Genomic DNA, 19,551 nt, shown 5'->3' on the forward strand with positions numbered 1-19,551 from the left:
GCACGATACTACCACCACCATGCTTCACAGCAGCTACAGTGTGGTTGGGTTTAAACGCTCCCATCACGTTTTTGAATTGGATTTCTGTTGAATCCCACCGCAAAACTGTACGACAGCGTCAAAGACAAAGACGACGTTCCGCTCGCCTGGACGTGATGTGGGCACGACACCCTTTTCCTCCAAATTCCCCTCGAGACCTCAGGGGCGGTGGGCATGTTTTCAACCCCCGGCAGCTTCTAACGTTAAAGATCTTAGATAAGAACTGAGCATCCTGATGAATTTCCTTTCAGCATCATGTGACTGTTTTTTCAGCTTCAGCTAAGAGACCACTGTTCCACACATTCTCAAAAAGAAAAAAAGCACTAAATAAATAAATACAAAATAAATGCATTTTTATATAATAACCAATAAATAAATAAAAAATAAATGAATTTTTATGTAATAATAACTAAATAATCAATGGTTTTTAAATAAATAATAAATAATAATAATAAATAAATAAATAATAATAATAAATAAATAAAATAAATAAATAATAAATAAATTTTTATAGAATAATACATAAATAAAATTTTATAGAATAATAACTAAATAATAAATTATTTTTATAGAACAATAAATAATAAATGAATTTGTATAGATTAATAAATAAATAATGATTTTTTATAAAATAATAAATTAATAATAAACGAATTTTTATAGAATAATAAATAAATAATAAATTAATTTTTATAGAATAATAAATAAATGAAATTTTATAGAATAACTAAATAATAAATGAATTTCTATAGAATAACTAAATAATAAATGATTTTTTATAGAATAATAAATAAAAAATTTTTATTTTTATATAATAATAATAAATAAATAAAAACCTTTTCTTGAAAGGTCTAGGGTTTCTCCGAAAATGAACAGTTGCAAAAATTCAGAAATGCCAGGTCTGCCATGACATCCGAGTCCGGTGGGCAGTGCTGGCTCAGTGATAAACGTACTCGACGCAATGCATCCGGCACAGTGTGGCTCTTTATCAAGGCCCCTAACTCGATGGGGCTTGGACTGTGTCCCGTCTGATGTGTGTCGATCATGTGCAAATCTCAATCCACTTCAATCAGAAATGAAATAATTTTATTATTAATAATCTTTAATAAGAGATAAATAATGAGAGAGAGGAGCTGTAGCTCAGTGGTTAAGGTACTGGAACTGGACTAATGATCAGAAGGTTGCTGGTTTAAGCCCCACCATAATCAAGTTGACACTGATGTCTTAACCCTCGTTTGCTTGCCGTGGGTTCAGTCTTTTGGATAAAAGCGCAGCCGAATTGCTTTTAAGTCGAGATAAATAATAAATAAACACTCGCGTCCTTCAAATGACATTCACCCCCATCACCCCATCACCTCCGGACGTCAGTGACGTACAAACCGAGCACTTACTGAAGGGTCGTCTGATCTCTGCTGCAGTGAAAGCTTTATGTTTGTGGTCACATTCGAGGGGCAATTACACGTAAGAAATGCTTTCAAGTGACTGTAGGGACGGAAAACTGGACTTCCTGTAAATTACCCAGGGTCTCACACACACACACACACACACACACACACACACACACACAGAGAGAGAGACACACACACAGACACACACACACACACAGAGAGACACACACACGACGCCAAGGCTGCACAACACAAATGGACGTAAAGAGAAGAAAATAAAACATTAACACGCTCTCGTTCCTTTAATGTTGTTATCTGTGAAACTCCACACCAGCCGAGCTGAAACCAGGCGACGAGGCGGAGCGCCAGATTAGGAATAAACACCCCTCCGACACCCCCCCACCCCACCCGCTCTCTATTAGAGCTGAGAAAAACACCCGAAAGGAAATGACTTTACTCTCATTCTGCACTCATTATCATATTAAAAACAACCACACGTCCTCTCATCCCATTTCCTACTGGGAAATTAAACCACAGCGGCTAATGGTACCAGTACAGAGGGTTCAAAACCACACCGACGCCAGACCTCCAGATCTCCTCCTCAGTCTAGTTTAGTTCAGATTAGTCAACAAACAACACAAACTTTTATTTCGTAGAACAGTTCGACAGCTCACGCGGGACAGATCCGCACCCGTACTCACCCGGACGGCACCTCACTCACCGCGACCCTGACCAGACTGAAGCGCTTAGTAAAACCTTAAAAGCATCATTTGAAGAACAGAAGGAGAACAATCTGATCGAACTCCTGCTACGCTTATATATTATATTTCTGCGCTCGGGTGGCACTCAAGACTCCTGCTGGCTGGTCAGGGTTTTAGCGTGAGCAGTGAAGGAACACGGAGCACAGTGTGATCCCTGAAAGGATCCAGCGCTGGCTCGGTGGTAAGAAGAAGCTGAAGACATCACAAGGTCTGGTCTGAGAATTTCCTCCGTGTGTGCCAGTGTGTAGGAACGGGACTAAATAAAGAAGGGGTTGCAAAAAAGGAAAGATAACTTGATAAACAATGACCGCAGACCAGCAGATCTTGGGTTCTGTGTTGTGTTTTCTCACTTCACAAATCATGCCCGCGTGTAGACTGGCACAGAGCTCGGGCACTGTGGTGGACTGGTACCCTGGCACTCTGGAAACAGCTTTCTGACTTCGGTAAACACACGCAGCGAGCGCAGGGTGCTACTACTGCTGAGATCCAGGGATCCAGGGTTCGAATCTCAGCGGGCGTCTGCTTGGACATGATTGGCTGATGCGCAGTCATTGTGAGGTGCACTTGTCAGTGCAGGTCACAAGCCCAGGTAGAAATAGGAGGGTGGCATCAGGAAAAACACCCAGAGTAAAAACTGGTAGGAGAGCCACAGACCCACTGTGGCGACGCCTTAATATGGGAGCAACCAGTGGGTCCAGTGGGTCAGTTCCACACGCCTTCCTGGCACGACTGTGACATGTGCCTGATGCAGCGCCCCTTATCCAGACCGGGGGTTTTGCAAGGGGCAGCAGGTTAAGAATTAGGAACTGTATATGACCACCGTTTCCTCACTTTATTAACTTAAAGAATTTAAAAACAAACTCCGTCACTTTTCTACATCGTCGCCTTCTGATGCATTTTTCCAGCGTCGTACCGACTTTTTAACGTTTCTGGTTGAGCTCGTAACCACTGATGCGCCGGTGCTTTCACATCATCATCACATGAGAATCTTCTTCCCCTTAAAGCTTCTTTCCTCCCCCAAACAGGAGTAAATCAGATGGAGCTAAATCAGGACTATAAGCGTCTCTCAGTCTCTCAGACACGAGCGATTCCTCCTCCTCCACCCTCACCCAGCAGAACCACAATATACACGTGAGGAAACTTTCTGAAGATCCCTCGTACATACTCAAATCAGAAAAAGTTGGGACAGGAGGGAAAATGCAAATAAAATATAAACACAGAGTTTCTTACACTGACTTTGACGTGTATTTGATGTCAGACAGGATGAAGCTGAGATATTTCATCTTTTATCTGCTCAACTTCATTTCATTTATTAATAATCATCCATTCCTGCATTTCAGACCTGCAACACAGGTGATGTGAACAAGATGTCGTCTATTCCAGGGACGTCCAGCATTTTTCAACAAGACGATGCAAAACCAGGAAGAAGAGGGTACGGGTACTGGACCGACCCGCCTGCAGTCCTGACCCGTCCCCGATAGAGAACGTGTGGAGGATTTTGACCCCCCCCGTACTGCTGCACATCTTAAGACGTGTTTGCAAAATAAAAGCTGAGACACTAAATCACTAAATCACTCGCTCTCCTCGGTGCCAAAACCTCTTTTAAGTGGTGAAAAGGAACGACAGCATTACAAAGTGGTAAATGCTTTACCGTCCCAACTTATTCTGGAATGTGTTGCAGGTCTGAAATGCAGGAATGGATGATTATTAATAAATGAAATGAAGTTGAGCAGATAAAAGATGAAACATCTCAGATTCATCCTGTCTGACATCAAATAAAAGTCAATGTAAGAAACTCTGTGTTTATATTATTTACATTTCCATCCTGTCCCAACTTTTCTGATTTAGGGTTGTAGATAAAGCGGTGGGGGGGGGGGGGGGGAATTACAGAATAAACATCATTAATTTGATCACAATTAATTTTACACACAGAGTTCAGAGTTTAATACAAAAAAACATTTATTAGCTTTGAAAAAGACCTAAAACAGAACAAAAACATTATTTAAATCAAATTAAAGTTCAGGCTCGTTCAAAAGAGAAAAAAATAACACAACTGCTCACAGAACCTCTCAAATATTCCCCGAAAAAAGGTAAATAAAGAAAGAAAATCCATCAGGCTGCACATCAGCACTTAGAAAAGTGGAAAAATATTATTTCAGATTCATGATTCAGCCCCAGAAATACAATAAACGTCCAACTCATGCCCAGTAAACATCACAAGAGGCACAAGAACCTGGTCCAGGGAACTGTCAGAGTGTGTGTGTGTGTGTGTGTGTGTGTTACTGTAACTGTGATGCCTGAGAGAACATGCTGAAGTGCACTGGCGTTCTGAGAGGTAGATCTAGACGTCTTAATCTGAGCCCGACTCGTCTTCTGAGCTGGGTGGTGTGGATGCGACTTCCTCCTCGTCCTCCTCCTCCTCATCAGCCTGCGGGACCCAGAGATGAAGGTTAGTTCTAACACTCGGCATGACGTGTGAGTGGGACGCGACTCCAGACTCGGAGGTTCGTACCTTGCGTTTCTTTCCTTTGGCCTTCCCCGAGTCGGAGTCGGACGAGCTCTCCTCGCTGGAGATGAACTCTTTACTCTTAAAGCTCTCGTTCGCTCCTCGCTCCTTCTCCTTCTCCTGCTCCGCCGACGCCTTCCTCTTCTTCTCCTCGGCTTTCCCGCCTTTCTTCTTCTCCCTGCCGCGCACACCAGTAATGCCGTTTAGTCGTATCCGATTCCACTCCTGACCGAGGTGGGTCGTGACTGACACACGCCCCCTCCGACACGCGTGCAGTACAGACCGCTTCTTTTCACCTGCGCCAGGCGGGTTCATACGGAGATCCGTATCGCGCACGGAGGGTCACGTACCGATCTCCGTCATCACCCGTCTCTGTGCAGCGCCATCGATCGGCCAGCAGAGGGCGTAACTGCAGCAGGTATGAGTCTGTATTTGAGTCACCAAGCCAGTTCTTTTTTTCCCCCCATTTTATTTCTGCATTTTCTCCCTAATTTATCGTGGTCAGTTTGTCTCCCCCTGCTGGTGGATCCCTGATTGTAGGGTGAGGTGGGTATATTGCTGCTCACGCCCCTTGTCCACCCATGCACTCTGCCTAGGCACCTCTCTATTAGCCAATCAGGGTCCTTGCACAGCGTTTGAAGACCACATCCATATATTCCGGTCATCCCTCCCTGCAGGCACTGCCAATTATGCCTGTGGACGGACTGTGATATAAGCCCTTTCCCGTGTGATATGCAGTTTAAAGTTTGCGTTTAGTCATTTACAGCGTTCAGGTGTCTCACGTTTATTGGTTAACCTGCACTATGAGGCATCCTAGCAAATACTACGGCAATTCAGTTAGCAATCGCTTAGTCAGAATGTCCAAGATGTGGAACAGTGTAAAGCAGCTAAACACGACTCGGGTAACTGAGTTTGGAAACTAACCAATTCTGTGGGTTTACATTCAATTATTAATGTAGCTGTGCTGTGTAGCATAGCTTTATTTATTCTATCATTTAGTTTATGAGTTTATGATGTGGCTCTTTTCTTTATAAATCCCTAAACTCTGCAGAACTGCAGCATTTACCACCACGATCAATACTCCTGCAAACAAGCAGTAGCAGAAATAAACGTTTGGCCTTACAGAAAGAGTATTATGATATTTATAGCTGATCGTTACTGTAAGACATGCATCATTAACCAATCAATGACACTGATTAGGATCGTACCGATCGACAAAATCACATCACGATGGAGCAGAACAGGAAATATCACACCGCAGCTGCTTTTCTGGCAACACTTAGACAAGGCCAAACAAACCTCGGACACGCCCGTCTGCCAGAGAACATGAGAGTGATTTCATGCTTAATAACCTGAACCAGTTCCATTCATCCGCCGAGAAAACAGGACGGCGCTAACTCAGCCACTGAGCTAATGGATTAGTAATCAGAAGGTGTGTAGTTCAAGCCCACACTTGACAAGGCTCTTAACCCCAAATGAAAAGTGGCGTTGGATGAAAAGCTGCAGTCCTGGGAGCACACCAGCGCAGAGAATCTAAGCTCCAGGGTTCGAATCGGCCTATCGGGCATAACTGGCTATACCTGCAGGAGACAAAACCGGCGTCTGGTCTGCCGGGTGGGGAAAGACCGGGCCGAAGGGCGGGGCTATCGGCGCCGTGTAAGGACCTTGGTTGCCCAGGGCTTCTCACAAGACCCTTCAAAGATCACACAGAGGTCACTCTATTTCAGATACGTTTGGCCGTATAGTGTACGACACCCCTGTGGCAGAGAGAGTTAAGGGTCCAGGATTCCAACCCACAAGCTTCCGATTGATGGTCCAAAGATCTACCCAGCGTCCCTATCAAAAACAGGAACCCTGAGCTCGACCTCACTCGACAGCTCTGGGATGAACCGGAACACCGACTGAGACACAGACGCACTCCAAAGTCTCGTGAGAAGCTCACGGTCAGGCGTCCAAATACTTTTGGCTATATAGTGCTGCTTGCTGTGCATTCGTCTGTCCTTTTAATGAAGGTATCTATTATAGGGTGTAGGTACGGGGGTACAGGGTACTTTATCATTTCCTTCCCGTTGCTGTTACGTTGGCATGGTCGTTTCCTGTGGCACCACACCGCCCGGGTATCCAGCACCGGGTCAACTGGTTCAGCTGGTAAATATGGTACATATTCAGTATAGAGTCAATTACTGTAAAGTTGCTCAGACTCATGGAGTCTAGGACTGATCTGGAATCAGTGTGCACTCTGGTTGGGTAACCCGGGTGCGGCTGGCACAGCTCATGTTGGTGTGAACTCACTTGACGGGAGCGGACGACGCCCCTCCACCGCTCTCCTTATATTCCTTCATCGCTGTGTCGTACTGTTTTTTAGCCTCCTCGGCCTTCTTGTCCCACTCCTACACACACACACACACACACACACACACACACACACACACACACACACACACACACACACACACACACACACACACACAGAGAGAGAGAGAACACATTTACCAGTTAGTCAGAGGCGTGAAATTGACCCACTTTCTCTGAGAGCCGTTTCCTGTACGTGCTGAGCGGTGATGGTTTGGTGATAGAGGGAGTGAGGAGCGGGATGGTACGAGGGGTAATGGACAGAGCCGAGGCTTGGGGGGGGGGGGGGGGGGGGGGGAGTTTGTGGTGCATTCGGCTGTGAGGAGGAGGACGCTTAAGGACGTCGATCAAAGTCTCAGCTAACATCAACAGGACGTGGTTTCTGATCGTCCGAGTCTTTAGTCCGTGGATACGTGAACAGCAGATCCCATTCGTTTGTTTATTAGTTAGTTTATTTATCGTCAGGGTCGCGGGGGGGGGGGTCTGATTTACTGACTGAACGGCAGGAAACTCCCCAGACAGGTTGCCAGTCCATCACAGGGCGCACACACACACACACGTATGGGACGGTCTCTAGTAGCTCCGATTTTCCAGACCGCACGTCTTCGGACTTGTGGGAGGAAACCGGAGCGCCCAGAGGAAACTTTCAGAAAGCATCAATGAATAAATTCCATTTTAGCTGGATGATGCTTCCTTATAGAGCACTGAAGTCGTGTCGTCATTTTGTAGGCCACGCCGTGTTGTTATGCCCATATTTGGTAACCCGGGTCTAAGAGAAAGTTTGAATGGGATAAATGAACGGAGATTTAGAAAATTGTCTCTCTCGCATCCTGTGGTCATAAGACATGTTCCAGAGCTGTGAGGTTTTGTTTTATGGAGATTCTTCTGTCTATTATCACCGGATCCTCTGAATTATGAAGTCGTTAAAGAGTCAAAATATGAATATTGCTACATGTAAGCTAACGCTACTGTGCACTGAATTGACGTCACTAAACTGGAAGCCTCTTCATTTTTTCTTTTCTTTCTTGTACAGGGTGGGGCATAAAGATCTCCCACATTTGGAGTGGGCACCGTATGGGCTGTAGTGGCAGTAGAGAGGCGGGACAGGTTTCATTCGGTAGGCTAGGCTCTACCATTTTGTTGAAATGTTGGAGAACTTTCTGCGCCCGAAACTGGATGACTTGGATACAGAACATGTATGGTTTCAGCAGGATGGGGCCACAGCTCACACAGCACGACGTTCGCTTGGAGTGTTGAGGGAAATGTTTCCTGGGCATTTGATCTCTTTAAGGGGAGACGTGGGGTGGCCGGCAAGGTCACCAGATTTAAGCCCTTGTGACTTTTTCCTTTGTAGATACCTAAAGGAAAAGGTTTTCCGACATCGTCCTCGAACTCTTGAGGATTTGAAGGAAAGGATCCGAGAGGAAATCGACGCAAAACCACCTGAGATGACACGGAGAGTCTTGGAGAACTTCCGGGAACGACTCCATCAATGTATTGCCAACAACGGCCGCCATTTGTCTGATATAATTTTTAAAACCCATTAAAACAAAACTGTTTTTTATGTACTTTTCAGAAATATAAGCATTTTTTTTTTCTAGATAGTTGGGTTCTTTTGGTAGATTCATTCAAAATGTGGGAGATCTTTATGCCCCACCCTGTATAAGCCTCTTAAATAAGCGCACGAAGCAGCGCGATTCACCGGAGTAACAGCACCGTGATTCTCACAAGTTTTACTTCATATTTTTAGTAGCTAGCTACATTAAAGTAGAAAGCGAGGACGGTCGGGTGTTACGCCTTCGATTGTACTCAGCAAAAGCGGGCCGCTCGTTCCGTCGATTCGATCGGTGTAGTTCAGTGACGTCTAATTAATGCGCAGTAGCGTTAGCTTACGTGTAGCGTTATTAGTATCACGCCCCTTTAAAAACCTCGTAATTCGGAGGATCCGGTGATGTACAGGAGAAACATGTACACGGGACGAAACGTGCAGGGTTCTGAACGTGTTTATTTAGCACAGGATGCGTTCGAGTCGATTTTTTGAAAACCCCGTTCATTATTCCTATAGGAGATCTGACTTAGACCCGGGTCTCCAAATATGGGCATAACGAGGACTACAGAATGACGCACGACTTCAGCGGACTATAGCTCCAACTGGAGCGACACAGGAGGGGGCATGTTCTAGACCTCCGTAGTGAGACTGACGGCAGCTCATCTTAAGTTCTACCTTCTATCTTCAGTGTACAACGGAGTGACGCAGCGGTCTATTACGCCAGCCAGCCAATACCCAGGTTCCAATCTCAGCGGCGCTATCGGACAGCTGGGCGTCTACACAGGCCTCGCGCCCAGTGTTTCCTGATGGAACCGGACCAGCTGCGACCCTGACCAGGATAAAGCGCTTGATGAAAAATCTTCAGTACTTGATTGACCTGACCAGGGTCACGGTTATCACAGAGCTTGTTTTGGAAACACCAGGCCCAAAGGTTTCACAAACCGTCACTGATCCACTCACTGATACCTGAGAGCGAGTTAGTAATCAATCCACGTACCGGCATGTTTGACATGGCACAGATACCCATCAGGAGCTGAAGAGATCTGTTTGCTTATTAATTATGACAATGATAATAATAATAATCAGTATCTACAACCAGAACAAGTAAGTCACATGACCGTCAGGGCTCGTTGAGAGGCGGGTGAGGCGGTACAGCTCACCAACACTGACCTCTGCTGTCTGGTGGAGGTACTGACACGAGTGGTGGCGTATCATCAGGTCTCATAGTGCGCGTCTCTCCTAGGCTACAGCACAGCGCTGGTTTCAGCCAAATCGTGTGTCTGTGTAGACGCCCAGCAGGATAATAGCACAGATGTGTATCTGAGGGCTAAAGAGCCTTGGTTCATTTCCTGACACCCTCTGAAACCCCAACTCCCAGTTTCAGGTTAGATAGAACAAAACCAGCTTCAAAAGAATCCACTCCACCCCGAACCCATCTATTATTACTGGTGTAAATCATGTACTGGTGTAAATAATGTACTGGTGTAAAGCTGCTGTAAATCATGTACTGGTGTAAATCATGTACTGGTGTAAATAATGTACTGGTGTAAATAATGTACTGGTGTAAAGCTGGTGTAAATCATGTACTGGTGTAAAGCTGGTGTAAATTATGTACTGGTGTAAATCATGTACTGGTGTAAAGCTGGTGTAAATCATGTACTGGTGTAAAGCCGGTGTAAATCATGTACTGGTGTAAATCATGTACTGGTGTAAATCTGGTGTAAATCATGTACTGGTGTAAATCATGTACTGGTGTAAATAATGTACTGGTGTAAATAATGTACTGGTGTAAATCATGTACTGGTGTAAATCATGTACTGGTGTAAATAATGTACTGGTGTAAATCATGTACTGGTGTAAATCATGTACTGGTGTAAATCATGTACTGGTGTAAAGCTGGTGTGAATCATGTACTGGTGTAAAGCTGGTGTAAATCATGTACTGGTGTAAATCTGGTGTAAATCATGTACTGGTGTAAATAATGTACTGGTGTAAATAATGTACTGGTGTAAAGCTGGTGTAAATCATGTACTGGTGTAAATCTGGTGTAAATCATGTACTGGTGTAAAGCTGGTGTAAATCATGTACTGGTGTAAAACTGGTGTAAATCATGTACTGGTGTAAATCTGGTGTAAATCATGTACTGGTGTAAATCTGGTGTAAATCATGTACTGGTGTAAATCTGGTGTAAATCATGTACTGGTGTAAATCAGGTACTGGTGTAAATCTGGTGTAAATCATGTACTGGTGTAAAGCTGGTGTAAATCATGTACTGGTGTAAAGCTGGTGTAAATCATGTACTGGTGTAAAGCTGGTGTAAATCATGTACTGGTGTAAAGCTGGTGTAAATCATGTACTGGTGTAAATCTGGTGTAAATCATGTACTGGTGTAAATCTGGTGTAAATCTGGTGTAAATCTGGTGTAAATCATGTACTGGTGTAAAGCTGGTGTAAATCATGTACTGGTGTAAAGCCGGTGTAAATAATGTACTGGTGTAAATAATGTACTGGTGTAAATCAGGTACTGGTGTAAATCTGGTGTAAATCTGGTGTAAATCATGTACTGGTGTAAATCAGGTACTGGTGTAAATCTGGTGTAAATCATGTACTGGTGTACATCTGGTGTAAATCATGTACTGGTGTAAATCTGGTGTAAATCATGTACTGGTGTAAAGCTGGTGTAAATCATGTACTGGTGTAAAGCTGGTGTAAATCATGTACTGGTGTAAAGCCGGTGTAAATAATGTACTGGTGTAAATAATGTACTGGTGTAAATAATGTACTGGTGTAAATCATGTACTGGTGTAAATCATGTACTGGTGTAAAGCTGGTGTAAATCATGTACTGGTGTAAAGCTGGTGTAAATCATGTACTGGTGTAAATCTGGTGTAAATCATGTACTGGTGTAAAACTGGTGTAAATCATGTACTGGTGTAAATCTGGTGTAAATCATGTACTGGTGTAAATCTGGTGTAAATCTGGTGTAAATAATGTACTGGTGTAAATAATGTACTGGTGTAAATCATGTACTGGTGTAAATCATGTACTGGTGTAAAGCTGGTGTAAATCATGTACTGGTGTAAAGCCAGTGTAAATCATGTACTGGTGTAAAGCTGGTGTAAATCATGTACTGGTGTAAAACTGGTGTAAATCATGTACTGGTGTAAATCTGGTGTAAATCATGTACTGGTGTAAATCTGGTGTAAATCTGGTGTAAATCATGTACTGGTGTAAATCTGGTGTAAATCATGTACTGGTGTAAATCATGTACTGGTGTAAATCATGTACTGGTGTACATCTGGTGTAAATCATGTACTGGTGTAAATCTGGTGTAAATCATGTACTGGTGTAAAGCTGGTGTAAATCATGTACTGGTGTAAAGCCGGTGTAAATAATGTACTGGTGTAAATAATGTACTGGTGTAAATTATGTACTGGTGTAAATCATGTACTGGTGTAAATCATGTACTGGTGTAAATCTGGTGTAAATCATGTACTGGTGTAAAGCCGGTGTAAATCATGTACTGGTGTAAAGCCGGTGTAAATTATGTACTGGTGTAAAGCTGGTGTAAATCATGTACTGGTGTAAAGCTGGTGTAAATTATGTACTGGTGTAAATCATGTACTGGTGTAAATCATGTACTGGTGTAAATCTGGTGTAAATCATGTACTGGTGTAAAGCCGGTGTAAATCATGTACTGGTGTAAAGCCGGTGTAAATCATGTACTGGTGTAAAGCCGGTGTAAATCATGTACTGGTGTAAAGCTGGTGTAAATCATGTACTGGTGTAAAGCCGGTGTAAATCATGTACTGGCGTAAAGCCGGTGTAAATCATGTACTGGTGTAAAGCCGGTGTAAATCATGTACTGGTGTAAAGCTGGTGTAAATCATGTACTGGTGTAAAGCTGGTGTAAATCATGTACTGGTGTAAATCATGTACTGGTGTAAATCATGTACTGGTGTAAAGCTGGTGTAAATCATGTACTGGTGTAAAGCTGGTGTAAATCATGTACTGGTGTAAAGCTGGTGTAAATCATGTACTGGTGTAAGGCCGGTGTAAATCATGTACTGGTGTAAATAATGTACTGGTGTAAATCATGTACTGGTGTAAAGCTGGTGTAAATCATGTACTGGTGTAAAGCCGGTGTAAATCATGTACTGGTGTAAATAATGTACTGGTGTAAATCATGTACTGGTGTAAAGCTGGTGTAAATTATGTACTGGTGTAAATCATGTACTGGTGTAAATCATGTACTGGTGTAAATCTGGTGTAAATCATGTACTGGTGTAAAGCTGGTGTAAAGCTGGTGTAAATCATGTACTGGTGTAAATCATGTACTGGTGTAAATCATGTACTGGTGTAAAGCCGGTGTAAATCATGTACTGGTGTAAAGCTGGTGTAAATCATGTACTGGTGTAAATCATGTACTGGTGTAAAGCTGGTGTAAATCATGTACTGGTGTAAAGCTGGTGTAAATCATGTACTGGTGTAAAGCTGGTGTAAATCATGTACTGGTGTAAGGCCGGTGTAAATCATGTACTGGTGTAAAGCCGGTGTAAATGATGTACTGGTGTAAATCATGTACTGGTGTTAAGGCCGGTGTAAATCATGTACTGGTGTAAAGCCGGTATAAATCTTGTACTGGTGTAAAGCTGGTGTAAATCATGTACTGGTGTAAAGCCGGTGTAAATCATGTACTGGTGTAAATCATGTACTGGTGTAAATCTGGTGTAAATCATGTACTGGTGTAAAGCCGGTGTAAATCATGTACTGGTGTAAAGCCGGTGTAAATCATGTACTGGTGTAAATCTGGTGTAAATCATGTACTGGTGTAAAGCCGGTGTAAATCATGTACTGGTGTAAAGCCGGTGTAAATCATGTACTGGTGTAAATCATGTACTGGTGTAAATCTGGTGTAAATCATGTACTGGTGTAAAGCCGGTGTAAATCATGTACTGGTGTAAAGCTGGTGTAAATCATGTACTGGTGTAAATCATGTACTGGTGTAAATCATGTACTGGTGTAAATCATGTACTGGTGTAAAGCTGGTGTAAATCATGTACTGGTGTAAAGCTGGTGTAAATCATGTACTGGTGTAAAGCTGGTGTAAATCATGTACTGGTGTAAGGCCGGTGTAAATCATGTACTGGTGTAAAGCCGGTGTAAATGATGTACTGGTGTAAATCATGTACTGGTGTTAAGGCCGGTGTAAATCATGTACTGGTGTAAAGCCGGTATAAATCTTGTACTGGTGTAAAGCTGGTGTAAATCATGTACTGGTGTAAAGCTGGTGTAAATCATGTACTGGTGTAAAGCCGGTGTAAATCATGTACTGGTGTAAATCATGTACTGGTGTAAATCTGGTGTAAATCATGTACTGGTGTAAAGCCGGTGTAAATCATGTACTGGTGTAAAGCCGGTGTAAATCATGTACTGGTGTAAATCTGGTGTAAATCATGTACTGGTGTAAAGCTGGTGTAAATCATGTACTGGTGTAAAGCTGGTGTAAATCATGTACTGGTGTAAAGCCGGTGTAAATCATGTACTGGTGTAAATCATGTACTGGTGTAAATCTGGTGTAAATCATGTACTGGTGTAAAGCCGGTGTAAATCATGTACTGGTGTAAAGCCGGTGTAAATCATGTACTGGTGTAAATCATGTACTGGTGTAAATCTGGTGTAAATCATGTACTGGTGTAAAGCCGGTGTAAATCATGTACTGGTGTAAAGCTGGTGTAAATCATGTACTGGTGCATGGCGTCACCACACACCTCTTTGCGGCTCTTGTCCAGCTGTTTCCACATCTCTCCGGCCTTCTTGGATATCTCAGTGACCGAGATTCCGGGATTCTCAGACTTGATCCGCTCTCTGTTCGCGTTCAGCCAGAGCATGTACGCGCTCATGGGTCTCTTAGGAGCGGCTGCGTCCTTCACCTTTTTCTGTAAGGAAAGAGAACATACCAATGTGTGTACATTCAGCACGGTTCCTACATCTGGAGAGATCTACGTCTGCAGCCTTATTAATCATGTACACGATCATATACAGTACACAACCTGCTCAGCATGCTATAACAACCAACCAACATGAAGTGATTTCACAGGACTAGGTGCACCCTGTGGTGCAACACACTAATAGTGTTTACGTAATTTAATTAACTGTTAATTTAACAGTTAAAAACATCAAGCACCTTCCAGCACATTCTCCAACACGCTGGTCCTTCAAACGTCCCGATACAAACCATTTCAGTACTGCATTCAAAGGTTTTACAGTTCTGGAGGTGAGACTGGATGCACACAACATGGACAAAAGTATCTGGACGCCCCTTCTAATTACCAAGTTCATGTGTTTGGTTTGAGGTTTCATAATAATAAATTATTAAGATTAATCAATAATAAAAAAAAGCGTTAGATTAATCAATCAATAATAAAAAATCGTTGGATTAATCAATAATAATAATAAAAAAAATATCGTTAGAATAATCAATAATAATAAAAACCGTTAGATTAAACAATAATAAAAAATCGTTAGATTAATCAATAATAATAAAAATCGTTAGATTAATCAATAATAATAATAAAAAAATATTGTTAGATTAATCAATAATAATAATAAAAAAATATTGTTAGATTAATCAATCAATAATAAAAAATCGTTGGATTAATCAATAATAATAATAAAAAAAATATTGTTAGAATAATCAATAATAATAAAAAATCGTTAGATTAAACAATAATAAAAAATCGTTAGATTAATCAATAATAATAAAAATCGTTAGATTAATCAATAATAATAATAAAAAAATATTGTCAGATTAATCAATAATAATAATAAAAAAATATTGTTAGATTAATCAATAATAATAATAATAAAAATCGTTAGATCAATAATAATAAAAAAATCGTTAGATTAAACAATAACAATAAAAAAAAAAAATCGTTAGATTAATCAATAATAATAAAAATCGTTAGATTAATCAATAATAATAATAATAATAAAAAAAGCTCTGTTATATTTTTATTTCTTTTATTATTAGTCTGTGGCCCCATGGTCGTGTAATTTTACTAAATCTGAACCCCTGATTTATGAAGAAATCTAGGGTTAGGGTTAAATCAATGCTTTTAACTCAGTTTAGGGAAGGCCCTTCCGTTCCTGCGCACGAATCAAGCTCAACAAAGACATAAAGAAATGCTCAGTTTAAAGAGCCCTGAGCTTGTTACTGACTGTATAGATTTGATCTAGGTGTGAGCATCATATCCAGAGCCAGAGCCAGAAATGTGCACCCATCCGGGCATCTGCACCACCAGATCTCACCGCGACACGAGGAAGTGATTATCCGACACACATGGCCTGTATTCATTAGCATTTATTTATTCCTTCGGACACAAGTGGGATTGTGAGCTCGACAAAATAAGGTTTTTTTTTCATCTCTGTGGAAATCTGGTGTCTGTGGATCATCGGTGGAAGGTTAAGGAAGACGAACACACACACACACACACACACACACACACACACACACACACACAGAGACAAACAGCTTAGGTTAAACGGAACCACATTCGAACCCTTTCTTTCATACAGAACTCAGCGGTAAGGCCACCAAGTCTGATCACAGCCGAGGGACCCGCTGCACAAAACCGCTACTCTATATGGGATTATTTTGGAAATATAGGGTTTATTTTGGGGCCCGAGTTCTTCCCTCTCCTGCTGTTTACCTCCTTCCGTGGTTTCCTCTCTTTCTTCTCCTTCGCCGGCTTCTTGGGTTTCTTCTCCGCCTTTTTCTTCTTCCCTTCGCCCTCGCTGTCGCCGTCTTCCCCTTCGCTCTCGCTCACCGAGGCGTTACTGTCGTACCTGCAGCAAGCGTAACGAGATTATAACGAGAAATACCGAGATCTATATCGACGATCGACGTGTAGAAGAAACCGAGAGCGGCACTCACTCCTCAGCCACCTCGTCCTCCTCCTCTCCAGGATTGAAGGACTCGTCTGCACAAAAGAGCGGCAGGAATAAACAAACGGACGGAAACGAGACAAGTCTGAGAAGCATTTTGGGTATCGGGGGACGGTTTGGGTGACGCACCGCTGTCTCCCTCGTCGGAGTCGTCGCCCTCCTCGCGGATCTTGCCCTCCTCCTTCATCCTCTCCAGATAGGCATCGTGCTCGTCCTCGTCGGAATCGCTGTAGCCCTCGGACTTTTTTTTCATTTCCTACACACACACACACAACAACAATAACAGAACGTTGTTAGTGTCTCTGTGCAGCGCCCCTCGGAGGGGATTCCTCATTACTGCAGCGGTTACGCCCTCTGCTGGCTGATCGATGGCGCTGCACAGAGACGGGGGATAACGGAGACCATCGCAGGTGAAAAGAAGCGGTCGGTGCTGCACACGTGTCAGCAGTGTAGGTGAAACACGATCAGGGAATTGGATACGACTAAACTGTAATGGAGGAGGTTAGGTTGAGACAATCATGAAGCTTATCGTTTAAGGAACAGTAGTAAATTTATTCCACCAGGGGGCGACACACACCACCTAATATAATGAAGAACACGTTACTGTCTGTATTATTCAGCTCGTGCACTAGCCTCGCCCGGACAGTAGGAGTCGCTGTAGGAGTTGGGCTATCAATAGAAAGGTTGTGGGTTCGAATCCAGGCTTTGCCAAGCAGCCACTGTTGGAACTTTCAGCTCTAAGAGCGCCAACCCTGCGTTCTGACCTTGCAGGGTCATGACCCATCGCTGTGCAGTGCCATCAACCAACCAGTAGATGTCGCAATTGCAGCAGATATCAGCTTGTGCATTAGGAACGTTGTTTATCTGTTTATTAGGATTTGAAGGTGATGAGTTCCACTCTGGTTCCGTTCACGACAGGGCAGGTAGTTACAGGTTACCCATGATTCATCACAAAACGTATATGTCTTTGTACTGTGGGAGGAAACCCGTACAAAAACCTCCGACATAAAGGAGTCTTGAAATCGTCTTATCGTTATCTGGAACCTGCCATCACCCATCTAAAGTGTTAAGGTCACCAGTCTGACCTGAACAGAGCTTTGAGCGATGCACTAGGTCGGCCCCGGTCCATAAAAAGGTCGCACGTGTTTACGATCCTACGCCCGGGGCGTATACGGTTAGGCTCGGCGTGTACCGTCTCTAAGGAGCCCAGGTCACGCATCCAAAACAACCTACATCTGTTAGCGTTAGAGCAAGTGCGCGGACGCGCCGCCGCCGCCGAGCGCACCAGCAGGCGCTTCTTCAGTAAACAGTAATCTGTGCAAACCTAATAACAGCCATTACCTCCTTTAATCCTCGGTTCTTTATGCTCAGCTTCTTGGCATTAACGAAGTCGAAGAGCTTGCCGTATTCTTCCCTGTAGGAGGAGAGAGAGAGGAACACAGAGACACGTGAGGAGAGGAACTGAGGTGTAACCTCCACCTGAAGATTTCAACCCACAAGTTTATATTAGATTAGTCTCGCTGAACACGCACACTATTCATCTAATGTTATAAAACGGATAGTTCCCGTCCTAAAATCTGATTGGCTGAGCCGCGTTCGAAGAAAATAAATGAAAGAAGCCCTGAATTACATAATAAATATGCTTTAATATTGACGATACCTTCCGCCAAAAAGTAGTTCCACACCGAATATAAAGTTTAACACTACACAGCAGACATCCCAAGCTGCAAAAACTCATTTCAGGGAGGTAAGAAGAACAAGAAGAAGAAGAGGGCAAGAACCTCCGAAGGGAAAAAAAGAAATAAAAAAACCTCTCGCACACACCAAAGGATTATGGGTGATAACAGAACTTGTAGGAGCTGCTAACTGGGCTATTAAGCTAACTGTTCGTGTTACAAACACATTAATGTTCCCTACACAGTGCACTAGACTGTGTATCAGATCACGGATATATGCTCCCTACATAGTGCACTAGATAGTGAATTAGATCATTGATTTATGTTCCCTACATAGTGCACTAGATAGTGAATTAGATAATTGATTTATGTTCCCTACATAGTGCACTAGATAGTGAATTAGATCATTGATTTATGTTCCCTACATAGTGCACTAGATAGTGAATTAGATAATTGATTTATGTTCCCTACATAGTGCACTAGATAGTGAATTAGATAATTGATTTATGTTCCCTACATAGTGCACTAGATAGTGAATTAGATCATTGATTTATGTTCCCTACACAGTGCACTAGATAGTGAATTAGATAATTGATTTATGTTCCCTACATAGTGCACTAGATAGTGAATTAGATCATTGATTTATGTTCCCTACATAGTGCGCTAGATAGTGAATTAGATCATTGATTTATGTTCCCTACACAGTGCACTAGATAGTGAATTAGATCATTGATTTATGTTCCCTACACAGTGCACTAGATAGTGAATTAGATAATTGATTTATGTTCCCTACACAGTGCACTAGCTGGTGAATTAGATAATTGATTTATGTTCCCTACATAGTGCACTAGATAGTGAATTAGATCATTGATTTATGTTCCCTACATAGTGCACTAGATAGTGAATTAGATAATTGATTTATGTTCCCTACATAGTGCACTAGATAGTGAATTAGATAATTGATTTATGTTCCCTACATAGTGCACTAGATAGTGAATTAGATCATTGATTTATGTTCCCTACATAGTGCACTAGATAGTGAATTAGATCATTGATTTATGTTCCCTACACAGTGCACTAGATAGTGAATTAGATAATTGATTTATGTTCCCTACACAGTGCACTAGCTGGTGAATTAGATAATTGATTTATGTTCCCTACATAGTGCGCTAGATAGTGAATTAGATCATTGATTTATGTTCCCTACACAGTGCACTAGATAGTGAATTAGATCATTGATTTATGTTCCCTACACAGTGCACTAGATAGTGAATTAGATCATTGATTTATGTTCCCTACACAGTGCACTAGATAGTGAATTAGATAATTGATT

General features: G+C 42.4%; 1 protein-coding gene across 1 annotated transcript in view; it reads right to left on the minus strand.

Annotated features, from left to right (window-relative positions):
• Positions 1–4,129: 4,129 nt before the first annotated feature.
• Positions 4,130–19,551, minus strand: part of ssrp1a (structure specific recognition protein 1a) — a 45,935-nt gene continuing 30,513 nt past the window's right edge. The window contains exons 11-18 of the mRNA XM_063000910.1: positions 17,884–17,956; positions 16,672–16,798; positions 16,532–16,577; positions 16,308–16,443; positions 14,367–14,534; positions 6,987–7,084; positions 4,701–4,872; positions 4,130–4,616 (exon numbers count right to left, since the gene is read on the minus strand). Of these exons, the coding sequence (XP_062856980.1) occupies positions 4,539–4,616; positions 4,701–4,872; positions 6,987–7,084; positions 14,367–14,534; positions 16,308–16,443; positions 16,532–16,577; positions 16,672–16,798; positions 17,884–17,956 (898 nt within the window). The 3' untranslated portion in view covers positions 4,130–4,538. The remainder of the gene's footprint in view (positions 4,617–4,700; positions 4,873–6,986; positions 7,085–14,366; positions 14,535–16,307; positions 16,444–16,531; positions 16,578–16,671; positions 16,799–17,883; positions 17,957–19,551) is intronic.

This window comes from Trichomycterus rosablanca, chromosome 8 (assembly GCF_030014385.1).
Source record: "Trichomycterus rosablanca isolate fTriRos1 chromosome 8, fTriRos1.hap1, whole genome shotgun sequence".
Lineage (NCBI taxonomy): Eukaryota > Metazoa > Chordata > Actinopteri > Siluriformes > Trichomycteridae > Trichomycterus > Trichomycterus rosablanca.